This window comes from Chelonoidis abingdonii, chromosome 5 (assembly GCF_003597395.2).
Source record: "Chelonoidis abingdonii isolate Lonesome George chromosome 5, CheloAbing_2.0, whole genome shotgun sequence".
Classification (NCBI taxonomy): domain Eukaryota; kingdom Metazoa; phylum Chordata; order Testudines; family Testudinidae; genus Chelonoidis; species Chelonoidis abingdonii.
The window spans coordinates 47,162,901-47,181,961 of record NC_133773.1 but is presented as its reverse complement, the minus strand read 5'-3'; the positions used below and the strand labels follow the sequence as shown (position 1 = coordinate 47,181,961).

Below are 19,061 nucleotides of genomic sequence, written 5' to 3'. Positions count from 1 at the left end.
CCACTGATCTGGAGATATATATTGTCATCAAACTTGAAATAGTTGTGTGTGAGTATAAAGGCACAGAGCTCAGCAGCCAGTTGTGCTGTGGCATCATCAGGGATACTGTTCCTGACAGTTTGTATTCCATCACAGGAGTTTTGCCATGGTGGGGAAATCATGCATATTAGGATTTGGGTGCTATGCAAGGGGAAGAAGTGGGTAAGTAACAGGAACTGTTATATTAAATAAGACCAATGCTCCACCTAGTCCCAAACCGTGTTCTTTGTTGGCCTGATGCTTCAGAGGAAGACAAAATTTAAACACTTAAGTGTTAAAGATGGGCCCAAATCAAAAGTGGAAGTGCGCTCAGGGCATATACCTTCCCTTCCCATTTCCAAGTCTGATTCTACCTTATTCTTAAGCCTTAGAAGCAGTGATAGGGAGCTGCTTAGTCCTCATCAAACCTTGTATAGTGAGGCTGTCATTTCTTTACAGATATTTCCTCCTCCCTGATTCAATAACTCCTCTGAAGCTGAGGATTATATTATTGGCTCTCCAGAAGCCACATACTTGTCCCCTTGTGTGTGGGGAACAGCTTCTGCATTACACAATATGCATCCATTAGTTCCATTTAAATCCATTTAATTTTCAGATTTACTTTATAATAAAAACAGTAACAGCAATTAAAACCACCTCGTAGATAAAAATTAAATGAGCCATTTTTCCAATTGTAATTAGAAACAGTAGGAAGGTGTCTGATACCTGCTTAGGAGGAAGTGATGGGCAGGACCAGCTACACATGCCGCAATAACAGCTAAAATACACAAAGCCTTCATTTTTTAAAAGATTAAACAAGAACAAAATTTACCACATTTATACTCGAGCTCCTGCTATTACCACTAAGCAATCGCTGGACATTTCTGATTTCTGCTATTTAAATGGTGATTAATAACATTTACTCTCCTTGGAAATGTTTTAATAATTGACTACGATTACAGCTTAGTATTCTGTACTGGTATGTTACAAGCAGCAATTCATTTCGATACTTTGAACAATTTCCTTAATCATAGTGGTAATAGCATAAAATATGCAGTCCAACATTATTAATTTAACTCCACTCAGAAGTTATAGTGGCACAGCAGCACCACTACACTGAAGGTTGCATCACGACTTCTGTTTAAAGTTCAACCTTTCTAAGTCCTCTAAAATCGACATCCTTTGTCAGATTCCTTTGAAATTTGGTGTCCTTTAGGAGAGTGTAGGGTAGGGTTAGTGAGCCAAATTTGAGGTCATTTGGGCTATGGGGGTTGCAAAGATGAAAGCACTCCTCAAAAATAGCTATTTTTCAAGAAGTTCCTACTTTTTTTTTTCTGTACAGAGCTAGAAATCAAACTATTGATGTGATTGAGAGAATTCTGATCCACATGTATTGAGTTTTACCCATGATAGTGCACAGCACCTACTAAATCTTTGGGGGATCCACATTCAGAGCAGTATTTAAGAAAATGCATATTTGTACAATGTGCATGTTCCAATAGAGTAAGAAGTTTAAAGGGCTTCCATTCCTGCTATTTTATATACTTTAAAACTTGATTTTTGTAAGGGCTCTAAAATTCAAATGGTTATTTGGATTGTTTTGAAATTTGGTGTGCTGCATGAGGTGAGATTAGTGATCTAAATCTGGGGGTCCTTTGACCAAAGTGTTCCCAAGTTACAGACCCCTGAAAAAACCCAGTTTCCTTTGACTGTTTGTACTGTTAAAGTGAGATTATTAATGACTGGATGAGTCACAGACTTCATTGAGATTTGATGTCTGTGAACTCACCATTCAATTAACACAACTAAGGATAAATTAACAGCAACCCCCCATGTAAGACAAACAGAGTTTTGGACTGAGTGGCTGGAGGTTACCACAATTTGTAACTGACAGGTGGCAATTTTATTTTGTGGGGAATGTATTCAAAGTATTTTGGGTATGGGGGGAGAATTAGACATGAATATGCTTCACAGAGCTCCTCCTCAGACTGAATGAGGCTTTGAGCAGATTACAGGGAACGATCATTTACAAAAAGTCTCCTCCCAGATTTACATTAGACAGATTTTAGGCTTTATGAATCAATCTTTTGACTGACTGAAGAGAATGGGATTGTGATGTTCTGCAACTACAACAGCATGAAACCTTTTGTGATGACTAGAAATCTGAGTCTTTTTCTCATTCCAATCAAATCTTGTTACATTTCATAAGGAAATGGTGAGGAGAGAATGGCTGGAGTTATTAGCAAACAGAAATTTGGATTGGTATTTCCCACGCATACTATCATAGTGTTCCATTCTGCAGCCACTCCATACATCAGAGGCCCCACAAAAGAGAAAAGAGAAAATGTATAATTGGGCACTTTCACAGCCAGGCATTTTTGATAACTACTTTACTCACAAGTTATGAGATCATAAATGACTTACGCAGGTCAACTTAAACAAGTGTTGTTAAAACCTTTATTAGCCTTCTCCCTCCCCATACATACACTCCACGTTACAGAAGAACTAGATTAGAAATATTCAAGAGCATTTTAAACACTTATTGGGACTTTCTCCCGGCTCCTTTAGTTACCCAGTCACAGGCTCATTGGAGGCAGAGTTTTGGCATGGCCTTCAATGGCAGCAGGCTTGTACCTTGATTTACCAGGAATCCTAGGATATAGAGCTCGGAAGGAGATGAAAGTTATGGCTTTAAAAAAAAAAACAACACCTTTATATATTACCTAAAAGTACTTTTTCCTTATAAAAAATGTCAGACTATAAAATCAGTTATCTTGAGTCTCTGCAGGGCTACCATCAAGTGCTATGCATCCTACTGAGAATATCCCCTTTCCGGAAGAATAAAACTCCTATAACTCAGTCTCCTGTGTCATGAGATATCAGACATCTGTAACTGATGTGGGACTGAATATTGCCCATTGGAAATATTGATCAGGCAGGCTGATTTTTAAAAGACAGTAACAATTTAAAAATGCTCACAAGTTTAAAATTTTAAAATAAATCCACAAGAGATGGATTAGTAGACAGAGTACAGGAAAAGCTGTCAAAGGTATAGTCTCTGCAATTTATCATGCAGATATTCTCCATACAGTATACATGGTGTATATGATCTATATAATAATCTGTATTCTAAGAAACTGCTAATGCAAGAAGTTATTGCAACAAAAGCATAATTTTATATAGGGTGCAAATAACTCATCTACTTCTCTCAGAAATAGTTAATAAGAGTCCAACAGATGCATCCAAGGACAGAATTTGAAGTGTGATCGGGAAAATGGGCTGAAAACCACCTGAGTAAATATCACTGGACTTATTGTTCCTTCACATATAGGATAATCAGCTGAGTATGAGAAAAGAAAATCTGTTTGATACAAGCAGTAAACACAGCATTCTGTTTACACTCAAAATGCTTGACTTTAAGCGGCAAAATCACGTTTCACAAACGTCAAGTGCATATATGAAATACTGAAATGTTAAAAGAAAACTACTCTTTTTGCCCATGACTATATTTCATTAAATAAGACAGCTTTGAGGGACATCAGACCTCTTGCATTTTTTTTTAAACCAGTATTTATTGGATTGATCAATATTCCCAGACTACAGGGTAATTTTCAGGAAGATGTGTATGTACTGCAGGTGCAAAAAGAAGTCTAGAAACTATACAAACAATACTTACTATTTTCAACAAATAGCACTTTATAACAAGAAATGTCTAAGTCTAATTAAGAGAGCAGAAAGAATTGGTGACACTAAGAATGCAGTGGTCTATGCATAAGACTGGGGTTTGGAAAAGGCAAAGTGCCTTTACCGGTTAGAGAGCACACAACTGAATTGAGAATGGGTACGTCACCACAGCAACTCATTACAGTCTATAATCTTGATTACAGTCTAATAGGAAACAAATATTTAATAATGGGCTCTTCAGTGTAGCAGAGAAAAGTATGAAATGATCCATTGGCTGGAAGCTGAATCTAGACAAATTGAAACTGGAAATAAGGCATAACTTTTTAACTAATTAACCACTGGAACAATTTACCAAGTGTTGTGGTAGATTCTCTCCATCACTGACATTTTTTAAACTAACATTGGATATTTTCCTAAAAGATATGCTCAAGGAATTATTTTGGGGAAGAAGTTCTGTGGCCTGTGTTATACAAGAGGTCAGACTAGATGATCACAATGGTCCCTTCTGGCTTAAGATATAAATCTACTAATGGAGAGGGAGCCTAAAGTCAATCGGAAAATCCTGAAGTGCCAGTATTGCTCTATTGTGTACACATCAAAATACCGAGGAATAAAACTAACCTTATAACACTTTGAAAACATTTTCTTCATATGGTTAGGAAGAAATGAGAAGTATTTCCCCCCTCATAACAAAGCAGAGTTAGCCACTAAAAAAAAAAAATGTTAAGAAGAATGCATATGAGAGTCAAATTATGCCTTCTGCAGCATGGGATAGGGATACTCATATCCCTGTAGCATTCTTGCAAAAGCAGCAAGTACCTCCTAGGAGGCACTGAGAGCCATATTATTAAACACGCCTCAGATGTCTAAAAATGCAGATAGGAGCCTAAATACCTTTAAAAATCTGTCCCTCAGATACTAAGGTGATGGAGGCTGGGTAGAATCTTGACAGCGAGACAGAACAGCCAGAATGAGGCCTTTTATGCAAGGGGAAGCATGACTGAAGTAACACAGAGAGGATAGATTTAGGAATGGGTGCATGGCCATAATCCTTCCCCACAATGGGTTGCAGCTGGAAGACTATGCTGAACAGCGTACAAAAAGTGTGGTCCTTCCCACAGGCATCTCAAAGAAATATGCATGTTCCTACCCTCCACAAGGCTGTAAGCCCCTAGACAAGGCATGCACCTCTTCCTACCCCAAAAGCAGGTACGGTTTTAATAATCTGAGTGGAGTCCACAGGGTTTGCCAAACGAGAGTATCTGAATTTTAAACGTATGGTGAGAAAATGATATTTTAACATGTACCATTTCCTTGGTATCAGAAAAGCTCAGCTTTCACTTTTCACAATTTTTTAATAGATGCAGAAGGTGTGGCATGAATGTAAGGAAAAATGAATTGTTAAGACACTATTTAGGCAAATAAATGGATTTATGCCGGTTAATAAGCAAAAGGCAGCAAACAGCATGGTATGAAAAACTTCCCTCTTCTTAAAAACATGATACACGCAGTAGACCAGTTTTAAAAGCACATTGCACAGTTAAACACAACTATGAACACAAACATTTTCCAATCCTTCCACAGATGGCAATAGGAAATGTATTTCTACACTATAGCTGGGAATGAGCCTCCCAGCCCAGGTAGCCAGACTTGAGCTAGCGTTCTAAGAAAAACAGAGTGGATGTTGCAGCTCTGCCAAGAGGGTCAGGCTAGCAACTTGAGCTTGGCCACAAGGGACTAGGTGGGCTGGAGAGCCAGAGTTGCTGCCTGAGCTGCAATATCCAAGCTGCTATTTTTAGCACGCCAGCAAAAGCCTCACTAGCATCAGCTTGTCTGCCTGCACTGGGAAGCTTGCTCCCAGTTGCAGTGTCGACATATCCATATAGTGTTCAGGTACCACGGGCACAGTGGAAGAACATAAATAAAAAGGAAAGTTCATCCATATCTCTCTAAGCACTTTAGAAAGATGGATAAACATTGTTAACCCTATTTTACAGATGGGGAAAATGGGGCAGAGGAACATTAAGTGACTTGTCCAAGGTCATGTAAGTCACTGGTATAGCTGGTGTTGTATGCCAGCAGGCTGCTTAAGAAGAGGTAAGCCCTTGCTGTCACCAGTCTAATTTCTTCCCTGGTCATAGGACTGGGAATCCACAGAACATGTGACTGAAAGACAGGAAGAGATTTTCTTTAATAGATGGCTCTTTAATCTAGCAGAAAAAGCCATAACAAGACCCAATGGCTGGAAATTGAAGCCAGACCAAATTTAGATTAGAAATATTTTTTAAGTGAGAGTAATTAACCCTTGGAAGAACTTACTTTGGGACATGGTGGATTCTCCAACATTTGAAGTTTTATTTAAAGACTCATATTAGAGAAACATATGCTAGAAGTTAAACAGAAGTTATTGCCTTGGTGCAAAAATTACTGAATGAGGTTCTATGGCCTGCGCTATGGCCATGATACAGAATAGGTCAGAGTAGATAATCATAATGCCCCTTTCTGTCCTTAAAATCTATGAAGTTCTGCCAAGGGCCAGCTATACAGTCATGGGCTAAGATAATGGCAGAGTAGAGAGGGAGCAGGAATGGAAACCTGCAAGGAGCTAAGCTGAAGAGACCTGAGAATTGGCTAGGAAGCTGTGTTGAAAGAAGACGGGGGAAAAGTGAAGTAGAACAATCATTTCTTAGATTTGGAGCCCAGATTGGGAAGTGAGGTCTCAGGCTCTCCTGCCCCGTACCTCAGTCACCACATCTTGATGATCACAACATACCACAACATCACAACTAGGTGATCACCTCTTCTGTTCATTCCCTCTGGGGCCCCTGGTATCGGCCACTGTCGGAAGACAGGATATCAGGCTAGATGGATAAAATTGGGTAAGCACTGGAATAAATTGCCTAGGGAGCTTATGGAATCTCCATCGTTGAAGATTTTTAAGAGGTTAGATAAACACCAGTCTGGAAGGTCTAGATAACACTTCATCCTGCCATGAGTGCAGCGGGGAACTGGATTAAATGACCTCTCAAGGTCCCTTCCAGTCCTGATTCTATGGACCTTTGGTCTGACCCAGTATGGCCATTCTTTTGTACAGCTGACTTCCCTGCCAGAAGAAGAAAAGGACTACTGAGTCAGAGAATTGAGAGGGAGAGAGAGCTGGAAAAGTATTACTGAGGCCAGAAGGGGCCTAGCACACTGTATTGTTTACTGGAGCTCTTGGTTTGCCCCAGAAGACTTTTGGTTTGGCTGGAGGGCCAATGCTCCCAACTCATCCAGCACTGTAATCATCTAGTCTGACCCCAATCTGCTAAAAGGAAACTGATGCCACATTTACACTAGCGCGGATACTGTGGTACAATTACAATGCTGCAGTTGTGCCGCTGTAGCATTGTAAATGCTTGCTATGTTGACAGAGGAGGGGTTTCCACTGATAATAGGTGATAGGTAATCCACCTCTCCAAGATGCAAGAATTCATCTGTTGACTTAGGTCAACCTAAGAGGATATAGCTAACTACACTGCACAGAGTGTGAAATTTTTCATAGCCCTGAGCAATGTAGCTATGTTGATCTAATTTTTAAGTACAGACCTGGCCTGAGGTTAGCAGCACTGGATGTCAAGGAAGTAGGCTGCACATCACAGTGGATATTAAAACCCAATTTCCTGACTCCAGTCTGGTGCCCTATCCACTGGACCATACTGCCTCCATATATATAGTATATGTGCAGTTAGTTATTACTGTATTTGTTACTTGTGGAACTCCACTATGTGCTAGGCACTATACAAACACAAGAGAGCATGGGTCATATCCCAAAGAACCTACGCTCTAAAAAAAAAATAATAATAAAAAAAATTGTATACATAAAGGAATTCTATACATCCCCAAAAACAAGACACTGAGGGAAGAATAATTATTCTATTTTGGTTACCTTATTAATTGTGCAACTCTGTTATGTCATAATTGTTGTTAAATACAATATAACAAACCCCATCACAGAATCAGCATTCCATAACATACAAGTCAGGTAACGTAGCTGTGTGCAATGTTACATAAATACTATGAAAAAGCTCAAGATTCAGTTAATAGGACAAATTTACCACTTAATTACCAGTGGTAACAGGAATCACAATGGCAACAGTTATGAAAAACCATGTAGCAGTGAAAAATCTCTCTAAATATTTGAAGCTCTCTCAATGTAAGGGAGAAATACTGAGATTATACTGTATAAAATGAAATATTCCAGCTCAAACACTGGATTTTTCCAAGAACTCTAACCTGAATAAATATAACCTAAATGTACAACCCTAGTTAGAGGATCTTTTTCTTTGCACTAGCAGGCCCAAGGGCATAGACTGAATGACTTAAATAGGCTCACCTCCATCTTACATGAACATGCGAGTTCCACATCTGTATCTTGATGAGGTAATAGAAAAGAACCCTCTACCCCACTGACCCATGATTTTTAGATATAACTGCTGCAGATAATTGACTTTTTAAAAGGTTGACTTTTTTGGTGCTTAAACAGGCTTTCAAACACTCATTTTTTATGACATTTATAAATGCATACTAAAGCTCTTATCATAGTTTAGCTGAAAAGGTTGGTTCCTATAGCTTCAACCACCTGGAATCATATGAAATATCTAAATTTTTTTATCCATTTATCTAATCAGTTGACACCACAGATCTGATTCAGGCTGTTTCCAATCTTCTCCCATTAACATCCTCAGGTTAAGTTGTTTGAAAAATTCCAAGCGATGGCTGTAAATAAAATGGGAAGGCGGGAAATTACTCAGGGTATGAGATTTGTTTCTTTACACTCAGAAGTTAAGAATAAAAAATGGTTGCATATCCATAAAAATAATTTAAATATTTATTTTCCTAGAGTTCTTGACAGTGACATAACCAGTATTCTATTTATTTTCCATACTCTGTTTTGTGAGAACTATATCTAATAAATTAGGAATATTATAGAGCTATGTGAGACTCCAACAAATCTTGCATTGAAAGTGTGGGTCCAAATACAGAGCTACAGCCAACAAGCACACAGTACACATTGGGTGTAAAGTTAGCTAGCATTAAGCTCACCTTTCAACTCCTGCACTCTTTGAGCTGCTGTGCACTGGGCCACTTTCCAAACTTAAGTTAAAGCAGCCTGATGGTTGATCTAATGGACATTGGTTGCTAATGGAGGCTGAAACTGCAGTTGGTGAATCAGTCCAGTAAAAAGGGAGACCCACTTCACCCCTTGCCTCCAACCACATCTTCCAGGTTAACAGTAGAGAGGGAATCTGGTGTAGGACCCTGACTAGTGGAGGATCACCGCTGTCACCGGAATGAACCTCTCCTTGCCTGTTATACTGCCTCTATGTCCAGAATCCACCAGTGATGCGACTTAAAGCTCAAGATCTAGCCCGAAGACAGTACTTAGCCAAGCTTCTCCCTCCTTCCGCCTCCCCAAATAGGCAACAATGAGAATGATGGCAACACCGCTTATTTCCATTACTTTATTAATTATTATGATTAATTTACTTTTAGAGCAATGGTGGGGTGGGGGAAAATGGTTGGACAGCATTAGTAAACATGAACAGGGGATTTGGGGGAAAAGGAAAAGAGGAAGAAGACATCAAAGGCAGAAAAAAAAAAAGAAAGTAAAAGGACGCTGGTATAAAAGAGGGATGGGTCACAAGGCTTGAAATCTCTCTCTCCCATTTACACAAGAATGAAATTAAAGCTATGCATAAAATCCTGTTTAAAACCCTATAAAAATCCTTGCTTGGTGTATCCTTTTGGGTTACTCTTCTGGAGCATTAGAATACTAGATGTCTATGCTGTAGTCATAAGTACAAGCCAGTAAATCATGTCATACAGCTCATACTATGCTAGTATCGCATAACTGTTAAAGGGAAAGATTTTTTCCCCTCTTTTCAAATACCCTTTGATCTTTCTTCACTTGATTTAACTCTGAAGAGAGTCAAAAATCAATAGCAAAGATGAATTGCAAAACAAAACGGAAACTGGAATAAATAATCTATTTATATGCGGGATGCTCCCCCATACCAAGGTTTGGGGAGAATTCATATAAATATTGTTAGATATTCCATAAATTCTTTAAATTCTTCTGGTACTCCCTTGTTTGCTGCAAAAGATAAGGCATTCTTCTTAAACAACACAAATACCAGAAGCCTTATTGCACAGAAGTAGCAATTATTATTATAACTCAGTTCATCGTTGTCTGACTTTACTTCATGGTCAGGGCAATAAATAGGCCCAAAATGGAATCCGGGTGACGTCATACTTGTCTCTTTGTCTGTTGATGCTGTCTGTTCTTTTAATATTACAAATATCTTTCAACTGATTTATTCAGTTCCCCTTTACTGCAATCAGTTCCAAAATGAGAAACTAGGCTAGGGCTGTCATGAACAGTAGAGAAGAAACAAAGCAGGTCCACTGGAGATGCATATAGTAAGATTATTACTGGTTGGCATTTCAAAGGGTGCTCTAGGCAGGGAACCGTGGGACAATCAAATTATTGATTTTGTTGAGAAAGGTGATGAATCAGATGCCACTGGTGTTGAAAGCATCATTTGCTATGCACTTAAAGGACAGCAGTAAAAATCAACCTCTAATTACAGCTATCTGCCACAAAGCTCTTTACACACAGCAGAGTGCTTGTGGAACTAGTGCTTAGCAGCATAATTAAAGCACTAGGATGGTAGCCTTAATTTTATAACTAAAGGGACTCCATTTTACAAAAATTTCCCCAAGATTCCTATTATATATTGTGATGCAGATGAGGTAATTTTCTACTTACAAATCTGGTTTCAGTCCTTTCTGTATTTCATGCTGAGGCACAGGGTAAAGTGCTTCATATGTTCTCTTTGCTTCTGAACCATGAATTGCAAATGCATTAAACTTGTCAGTGCATGGTGGAAAATAACTCCAAGGAAGATGAGCTCTGCCTTCCCATTTGGTCTCTGTTCTGGACACTTCAAATGTTAAAGGAAGTTCTTGCTATGTTAGAGCAATAAAAAAAGCAAAAGAAAGGTAGCTGTTTCTTACTTGAAAGATAAAGATCAATCAGATATTAAGAAAAGATGTTAATTTTCCACACTTTTATGGAAAGCATTTTATCACTTACTTTCAATACTCTTCTTCTGCCAGAAAGCAACAGCAATAAATGTTGTCCATGGCTGACCATATTAAAATAGAGCAACAACGTTATTCAACTGAAGTAAACTATCAGTATATTCCTATATTCACATAGGTAATGGGAACTCATACATATCTCAGGGCTGAAGTCGCTTCCACACTTGTTGTACTCCCTACCACACCTCCACACTTGTGTGTGTCTGAGTGAACATTAGAAATGCTAATACAATGGCATTGAAAATGTAAGGTGACACATTTTAAAAGCACCATACTTACGGACAGAGTTCAACTTCTAAGTACTGCTTAGTTCTCTCACTCAAGAAGAATGCTTCTACAACTGAAAAAAAAAACAAACAAAAAACCCATGCATGCCATCAATACAATATGGTAATTACTTATTCCGTTCCGCCTCTAAACTTCTCACTAAATAAAATATTTTATTCTCTTTTTATGTAGAAATTTAGTCTACAATGTTCTAGAATTCCACTAATTGTACATATGCCATCAGCAGTTTCTAAGCTATTCTGAGCAATATGCCACAATCATAATTTAGAATGGCAATGCCTTTTTCCCCCCTCCCCCCCCAACCTGTCACCATAAGAAGCTTTATAAAAATAGCAGCAATAAAGAGGTTATTTTGATTTTGCTTTGTTCTATCTAACCACTAGGTCTCAAGCTGGAGTCAACCAAAAAAAGATAGTTCTGCTAACTGATGTTAGCTGTCAATGGGACAAAAGTAGCAACAGCTCAGAAGCACTTCACTTGTGATGCCTGCTGTGAGTGAAATTGGTTAAGACTTAGTGATTGTAGTCAATTGCACTCACAGTGGACATCATAGGTAAAGCACTTAAGTGCAGGAACCTGGTGCTATGATTTTCCAATCTCCTGGCTCGAACATGAAATACAAAACAAAAAAAAGAAAAAAAGAAAGAAAAACAGAAGCATACACATGCATGCACACAAAGAGTAAGCTCCAAGCAGAGGCCTGTCATTAAGACCAGCTGAAGCAGGAATCCTCGGAGGAGGATACAAACAGCCAAGGAATAAAATATGTTTGGACTGTAAAAGCCATTGGCTTTCTGGAGGATGACTCCCTCTGGAGAAAGAAGTAGTGTTCTAATGCAGCAGGCATACTTGGAAGCAAGCTGTCTCTTGTATCACCCTTCAGGAGAAGTTGATGGGAAAGTGTATAATAAGGGAGAGTCTCATGGCCTGAATACTGCACCACTTTCAGATTAGTAAAGAATTTTAAATATGAATCTTGAGGTCAATTATTGCAGTGTCAGAACAAAGTAAAGCACTCTCGTCACCATGTAGTTTTTCAGAGCAAGAAATAGAGTTTATTGATTTCAGCTATAGAAAGGAATAAACACAATTTACTATTTATTTATTAAATTATTTTGGTTGTATTTTGCATTAATCTTGACTTTTTAGATACAATGAATTTTGTGAGTAATAGGTGTTAACAACTTATTGGTAGATCGCTAGTATTAGTGCTTTGGTAATCACAACAGAAGATGGAGCATTGCTGGAAACAACAGACTGACCCATTCACAACAGTACAACTGAAAACGCTAAAAAAAAAAGAATGACATACAGAAAAAAAAGAAACAATAGCGCAGTTGTAAAAACAAATTGAGATAGTCATAATTTTTCACTAAGATTACATGAACTAATAAAATTTTCCTGTTTTTACATATTGTGTTTGTGGTCAATTTTGTTTGACAGTAGCCTCCTGCAAATTTATTCTCTCTCAAATAGGTTCCCATCGGAAGTTCAATAACTGCTGATCAAAGTTAACAAAAATTTGCCAGTTACTGGTTTACAGTTTAAACTATTACTGGTTTAAATTGAGTTGTCTGTTTCTTTAAGGAAGAGTACAATCATCATTCATTAAGATTAACACAATTGCCACTCTATCTGTACATTTTTAAATATACACTCCCCTCCTCTCATCTTTAGGATGAGACATAAAAACTAAGCTCCTTACCATTACCTGTCATTCGAGATCTCAGGACTCTATTCCTCTATACTTTTCCCTCTAAACTACACTTCATCTCTCTACACTTTTTAATAACAAAAATCAAATATTTTTAACTAAACAAACCGCATGTCTACACTTTTAACAAGAACAGTGGAAAAAAATCTTATTTAGGTATTTACACGGTTTGCCTCATACATTCATGCTATTTCAATTAGATAATATATTCACTTCCTTTCCCAAATTAATGTGAATTGTTGTATGTGCTATTAAACAACTAACCACGACTCTTTGTTCCAAGGTTGACTGTAATTCTATAATGGGAGAATTGATTTACATAGATACATACAATGTAAAGTTTGTAAGTTGTTTAAGGAACTCTCTGAATGCAAGGTGTCATCATAAATAAGTAGCGAAGTGTTTTCTTGAACACTCCGCATATTAAGAGAAGAAAGAATGTTAACTTTACAGTCTTACCAGACTTTGTCTTTAAGGGAACTGTATTGTGATCAAAGAATCACAATTTGTAACAAATAGATTTAATGTATCTGTCGGTTCAAGCTATATTGGCCTGGTGAAATAACTTGCCACAGCATTTAAAACAAAAACTAGATACGTCAACTACACAGGAACACTAATATCTACCCTGGTATACAAATTAAGTATACTGCTCGAGGTATTACACAAGATTTTTGTTTGCAATAAAACATTTCCACTTACCCTCATAGTCCCACAGTCCACTGAAAGGCTTTCCTGGCTCTCCAAGTGGTGCTGGAGGATCATTAAAGAAGGGGGCACTTACTTCCATCAGCAATCCTGCACCGCCTGACTTCAACCTGACAGTTACTGGCTCATGACTCACTGGTAAACTGTCCCAGGTGTGTTCAATTTTAAATTCCATCTAACTAGTTTATAAACAAACTGGAAATGGAAGTATGTCAACAACTCCAGATTAGCCAAAAGGACTGTCCTGTTGGTATAGTCTAAAGGAAGAAAAAAAATACAAAATTTTTATGCAATGTTATTTTGTTAAGTATGAAACACAAAGGAAGTTAGCACATGGGATAACTGATCTCTTTGTACCTGATCTTTTAGTTCTTACTGATGAGGAAAATGCAAATGAATGTCAGTGGGACTTCTCCCATGAATAAGAGCTGCAGGACGATGTCCTTTAAAATGGAAGGCCTAGCTTAAAGAAAATTGAGCAAAATTAAAATGAAAGACTGCACACAGACTATAAAATGGATTAATATTCTTGTCACAGCTTAATATGATTAATTGCAAATTCTGCTTTTCACATACAAGGATTGATAAAATAAGCTTAGTCATAGTACCTTAAAAACAGAGGTCAGATTCAGTCCTCACACACAAATGCATCTCTGCTGAAGTCAAAGGAGTTGCACTAGTTTTCTGCAAAAAAGTATTTAGCCAAATGAGTTTTATAATAAAAGCAAATTCTGTACACCGTTTACAATTTTAGAAAAAAGCAGCCAAGCTCAAATATTAAGATGGTCACAACATGCACTTAATTAAAAACCTATTCCTGGGCTATACACATATAGTCCTGGAACCCTAAAATTCATCCTCTTCTGAAGGAAAAAAGCAAGGAGATCTTGTTTTTTCAAAACAAGACCTCAAGGTTATTCAACGAAATTCACTCTGTAGTACAAGAACATACGATGTAATCCTGATCCCACATTCAAAACATAAATAAAATAACTGTGTGTGTAGAGGGTCCAATAGAAAGGATTTGGAAACATGTGGGGCTAAGATATGTTTCTCTATCCCCTCATCACATACCCAGTCCATGGCTGCTTCCGGTACTGTAGTCTATAGGAGTGTTCATGGCCAACTATGTTCCCATATGCAGGGATTGTAGGCAAAAGATCTGTATAGGTAATGTCCTGCCCCTCTGACCCATCACAACCATCTCTCCCCCTCACCCCACCCCACCCCAGAGTGGACTGTCACAAAGCCCGGCTCCTCAGTGCTCAGGTGGTTGCAAAATACTCTGTGTGACCGCTGGACCTCACCTCCAGGCCATGAAGTAATTGGGTGGTTCCACATAGGCCTTTCTGTACAATATCTTAACATGAGAAATTTTTTTAAATACATGCCAGAAAATTTTTGAAAAAACATTTTAAAACAAATGCAAAACAAAATGTATGTACTTACTAGTTAATGCTTTCAGGAATCTTACACTTGCATAATTAAAATAAATAAAATTGCCAAGCAATTCATTTAGAATAAGATCCAATTACTTTTGTTATTTTGAAAATACCATCATCTAAATTAAGATTAAGAAATGGCAACTGTGCACGTGCACATAAACATTATCTTCCACAAACTGTCAAAAAAATTTACCAAAATAATCAACATCTATTCTACATTAGACCAAACTATAAATTTCCACTGCAAAATCTAACTTCACTGATTTGTGATTGTAAAAATCAATTTATTTCATGGCAAAGTAGCATGTAATATCTATTTTGTAAACATCAAAATAAGAAATTAAAATGATTAGAAAATAGTTGGCACTAAGGATTGCTCTCCTGTAAACCAATAAAATGCAGGGATTTAAGAACCAAATCAACATTTCAACTCATTAAACCCATTGCTGAGACTTTGTTTTCAGAGCAGCAGGAATTAAGAACCATGCACTCAAGTAACTTTTCAGTTAAAAGGTAAACTATAAAGCTGATACTTTTAAAGGTTATCTGAAAATAAACCACCATATTCTGCTACTGACCGTTCACAGATATCTTCAATGAAATTAATGGGGAGTGTGGTGATTTAAAACAAAGAACCTTCTGTGAAGGAAGTGGAGCTGTAATCATTTATGAATAATGTATGTTGCCCAGGTTATTGGCATGTTTACTGTATGGCTATATTGGCTTAGTTTAGTAGTTGGGTTGTAATGAAAATAAGCAGCAAGGAAAAATAGTTCAATGTAAGCCACCTCTCAGTAAACATTTGAGGGTTTACTCCTGGGGGAATTCTGCACCACTGCGCATGCACAGAATTGATGTCTCCTCACAGATTTCTTTGCTTCCCCGCTGAAAACTGACTTTCTGATGGGGAAGCAATGGGAAGCCACAACAGCAGTCACACAAGCCTCCCCAGCAGTATATTTTGGGTATCAAGGGCAGCCAGCAGAGAGGTAAATCACTGTGAGGCAGGGGGTGGGACTGGGGAAAACCCAGCTGGTGGCTTCTACCCTGCACCAGGCTCAGCTGCTGGTCCCAGCTGGGCTGGGGAGAACAGGACTTCTTCTTCCCTTACACAGCATCTGGGGCTGGATCAGACCCACCCTCAGATTTCTTCCCCAGCTGCAGCTCTGCAAACTCCCCCCTGTCCCCAGCCTCCTGCACCCAATCGCTCCTCAGCTTCAGGGGCAGGGATCCCTGTATAGGGAGCTGCTCCCTCATCTGCCCAACCCCTGTGCATCCAGACCCCCTCATACCAAGACCTTCCTGCCAAGCCTCACCTTCTCACATTCAGAACCTCCCCCGATGAGCCCCACTCCACATGCACCTGGACCCCTCGATTGAGCTCCCCATGCGCAGACCCCTCCTGCTGAGCCCCAACCACTTTCACCTGGAGACCCCTGCAGAGTCCCATAACCATTCCCCCAGAACTCCCTAACAAGTTCCTGTGCATCCGGATCCCACAATGAGCCGCCTGTATCCAAACTGCCCCACACAGAACCCTCTCCACCCACCCCTGGATCCCTTCACACTAAGCCTCTCCACACTTGGATCCTGCCTTGCTGAGCCTGCCTGCCCACACTCGTTGCACTTGGCACTGAGGAGAAGGCACAGGTGATGCAATTCTGGGGCAGGCCCAGTCCTTGCACTGTGTCAAGATTGGGTGCAGCCTCACTGCTGAATCCACATCCCAGGGGGCAGTTGCACAGTGATCTCCCACCTCTGTGCAGCCAGTGGCCTATGCTCCTCAATGCCATGCTGGAGCCTCTCCACATTTGACAAATAAAATCTGCAGAATTTAAAAATATTGTGCACAGAATTTTTAATTTTTTTTTTTTTGGCACAGAATGCCTTCAGGAGTAAGAGTTGTTATGAGATAATGGTGCTGAGGAATCCGTCTTGACTTCCTGTGGAGCCTACTGAACTGTTTTTTTGATGACAAAGGCAAAAAAGTCTCTGAACTGACAAGAACAAAAGAACTCTGGCAGGATAAAAAGAGACTCTTTCCTAAGGGAAAGTAACTGGTGAACTGTTAGGAGAAAGCAGACTCCCCAAACCAGCTAGGGTGTCAGAAGAAATTCAGCCTGTCAAGGCCAACATCAGGGGATGGTAAATTATTAGGTATGCACGTAGACTGTGTTTATAGGTTTATAATCCTTTTTCTCTAAATTCTTTGCTCTGACTGTTAAAATAAACAATGATTTGGCTTTCTGGTCACCATATTTGCCTCTGTCACAGATTCCCAAAGGGAAGAACTCCACATGTTGAACTCTGTTGGACCTGCTGGGTAAGCACAGTTGATACCTAAGGTATTACAGTTCAGGACTTGGTCTAAAAGTGAGAGAACTGTGGAATTCCAACCCAGGAGAGATAAAGGCACAAGGCCTAACACCTGAGCGGACGCACTCAGACAAACCAGAAAGAGAGGAAAGATATAGCTAGCCCTGCACCCACGACACCTTCCAAATACTCGGACACAGTGGTAGCATAAGATATAATCTGAAATTCTGAAAACTTCATCCACTTCAACAATGTGTGCTGAATGCACCGTTAAGCAGCCTACTGCAGGAGGAATATTCTGCACTCTTTTACTCTTAAATACTAAAAGTTTATCCTTGTTGCACCTGGTCAGCTGTGACACTGCACCAAACGCAATTCGAAAAAGAGCCACCAGATTCATCTGAACCTCTACAGACTAGTTTCTGTGAAGAAGCTTTCTATTTCTTACAATGTATAGTTATTTAAAATTTGTATTATATAGAATCTAACAAAATATTTAAAAAATAACTTTAGAAAACCAGCCACTGGCACCTCCTAAAGCAACTTTCACTATTATTCATTTGGTTTTTATATGTTCACTTGACTGAATACTGAAACCAACGCATCATTACAAACAGATATTAATGGAAGATGTTTATTTAAAATATCCTGACTTTGTACTTTAAAACTCAGAATGTTGTCCATCTTTGAGATAGGAGGGACAGCAGGATGAAAAGGAAGATGGAGGCTAAAGAGAGGTGAGAATCTAAGCTGTACTATATTGGGTTTCAGAAGATTCAAGGGATAATTCAAGTGCTTGCTTACTTCACAGGTGATACTTTGTATCTGCGAGGCTCCAAAAAAGTAAGAACATTTACAAGACATACTGTAATGGCACTTTTAGGAACATAAGAACAGCTGTATCGGGTCAGACTAAAGGTCCATCTAGCCCAGTATCTGTCTACCGCCAGGGGCCAATGCCAGGTGCCCCAGAGGGAGTGAACCTAACAGGCAATGATGAAGTGATCTCTCTCCGGCCATTCATCTCCATCCTCCAACAAACAGAGGCTAGGAACACCATTCTTTACCCATCCTGGCTAACAGCCAATTATTGACTTAACCATCATGAATTTATCCAGTTCTCTTTTAAACACTGTTATAGTCCTAGCCTTCACAACCTCTTCAGGTAAGGAGTTCCACAAGTTGACTGTGCGCTGTGTGAAGAAGAACTTCCTTTTATTTGTTTTAAACCTGCTGTCTATAAATTTCATTGGGTGACCCCTGTGTGCCACTGCACCCCATATTCTTCACAGTAATATTATAATATGATTATGACATAACTATGATGTATTTTATGCAAGATAAGTCATGTGAGGTGTCACTGGAAAAGTTATAATTTGCCGAATATGATTATCCTACTTGTATGTATGTATCATTTTGTCAAGTATCAGAGGGGTAGCCGTGTTAGTCCGGATCTGTAAAAGCAGCACAGAATTCTGTGGCACCTTATAGACTAACAGACGTTTTGGAGCATGAGCTTTCGTGGATGAATACCCACTTCGTCATATGCATGTAGTGGAAATTTCCAGGGGCAGGTATATATATGCAAGCAAGCTAGAGATAATGAGGTTAGTTCAATCAGGGAGGATGAGGCCCTGTTCTAGCAGTTGAGGTGTGAAAACCAAGGGAGGAGAAACTGGTTTTGTAGTTGGCAAGCCATTCACAGTCTTTGTTTAATCCTGAGCTGATGGTGTCAAATTTGC

At 39.0% G+C, this 19,061-nt stretch overlaps 1 protein-coding gene across 2 annotated transcripts in view; it reads right to left on the bottom strand.

The window, feature by feature from the left end:
* The window catches only part of C5H4orf33 (chromosome 5 C4orf33 homolog), a 42,807-nt gene that overhangs the window by 15,098 nt on the left and 8,648 nt on the right, over positions 1-19,061 (bottom strand). Inside the window, exons 2-8 of one of the 2 annotated variants that reach the window (XM_075066276.1) lie at positions 14,167-14,242; positions 13,916-14,021; positions 13,553-13,815; positions 11,128-11,188; positions 10,841-10,892; positions 10,514-10,713; positions 2,462-8,460 (exon numbers count right to left, since the gene is read on the bottom strand). In XM_075066276.1, the coding sequence (XP_074922377.1) occupies positions 8,361-8,460; positions 10,514-10,713; positions 10,841-10,892; positions 11,128-11,188; positions 13,553-13,733 (594 nt within the window). In that variant the 5' untranslated portion in view covers positions 13,734-13,815; positions 13,916-14,021; positions 14,167-14,242 and the 3' untranslated portion in view covers positions 2,462-8,360. Of the gene's footprint in view, positions 1-2,461; positions 8,461-10,513; positions 10,714-10,840; positions 10,893-11,127; positions 11,189-13,552; positions 13,816-13,915; positions 14,022-14,166; positions 14,243-19,061 lie in introns of those variants that run through there. The other variant, XM_075066277.1, reaches the window with a different exon arrangement.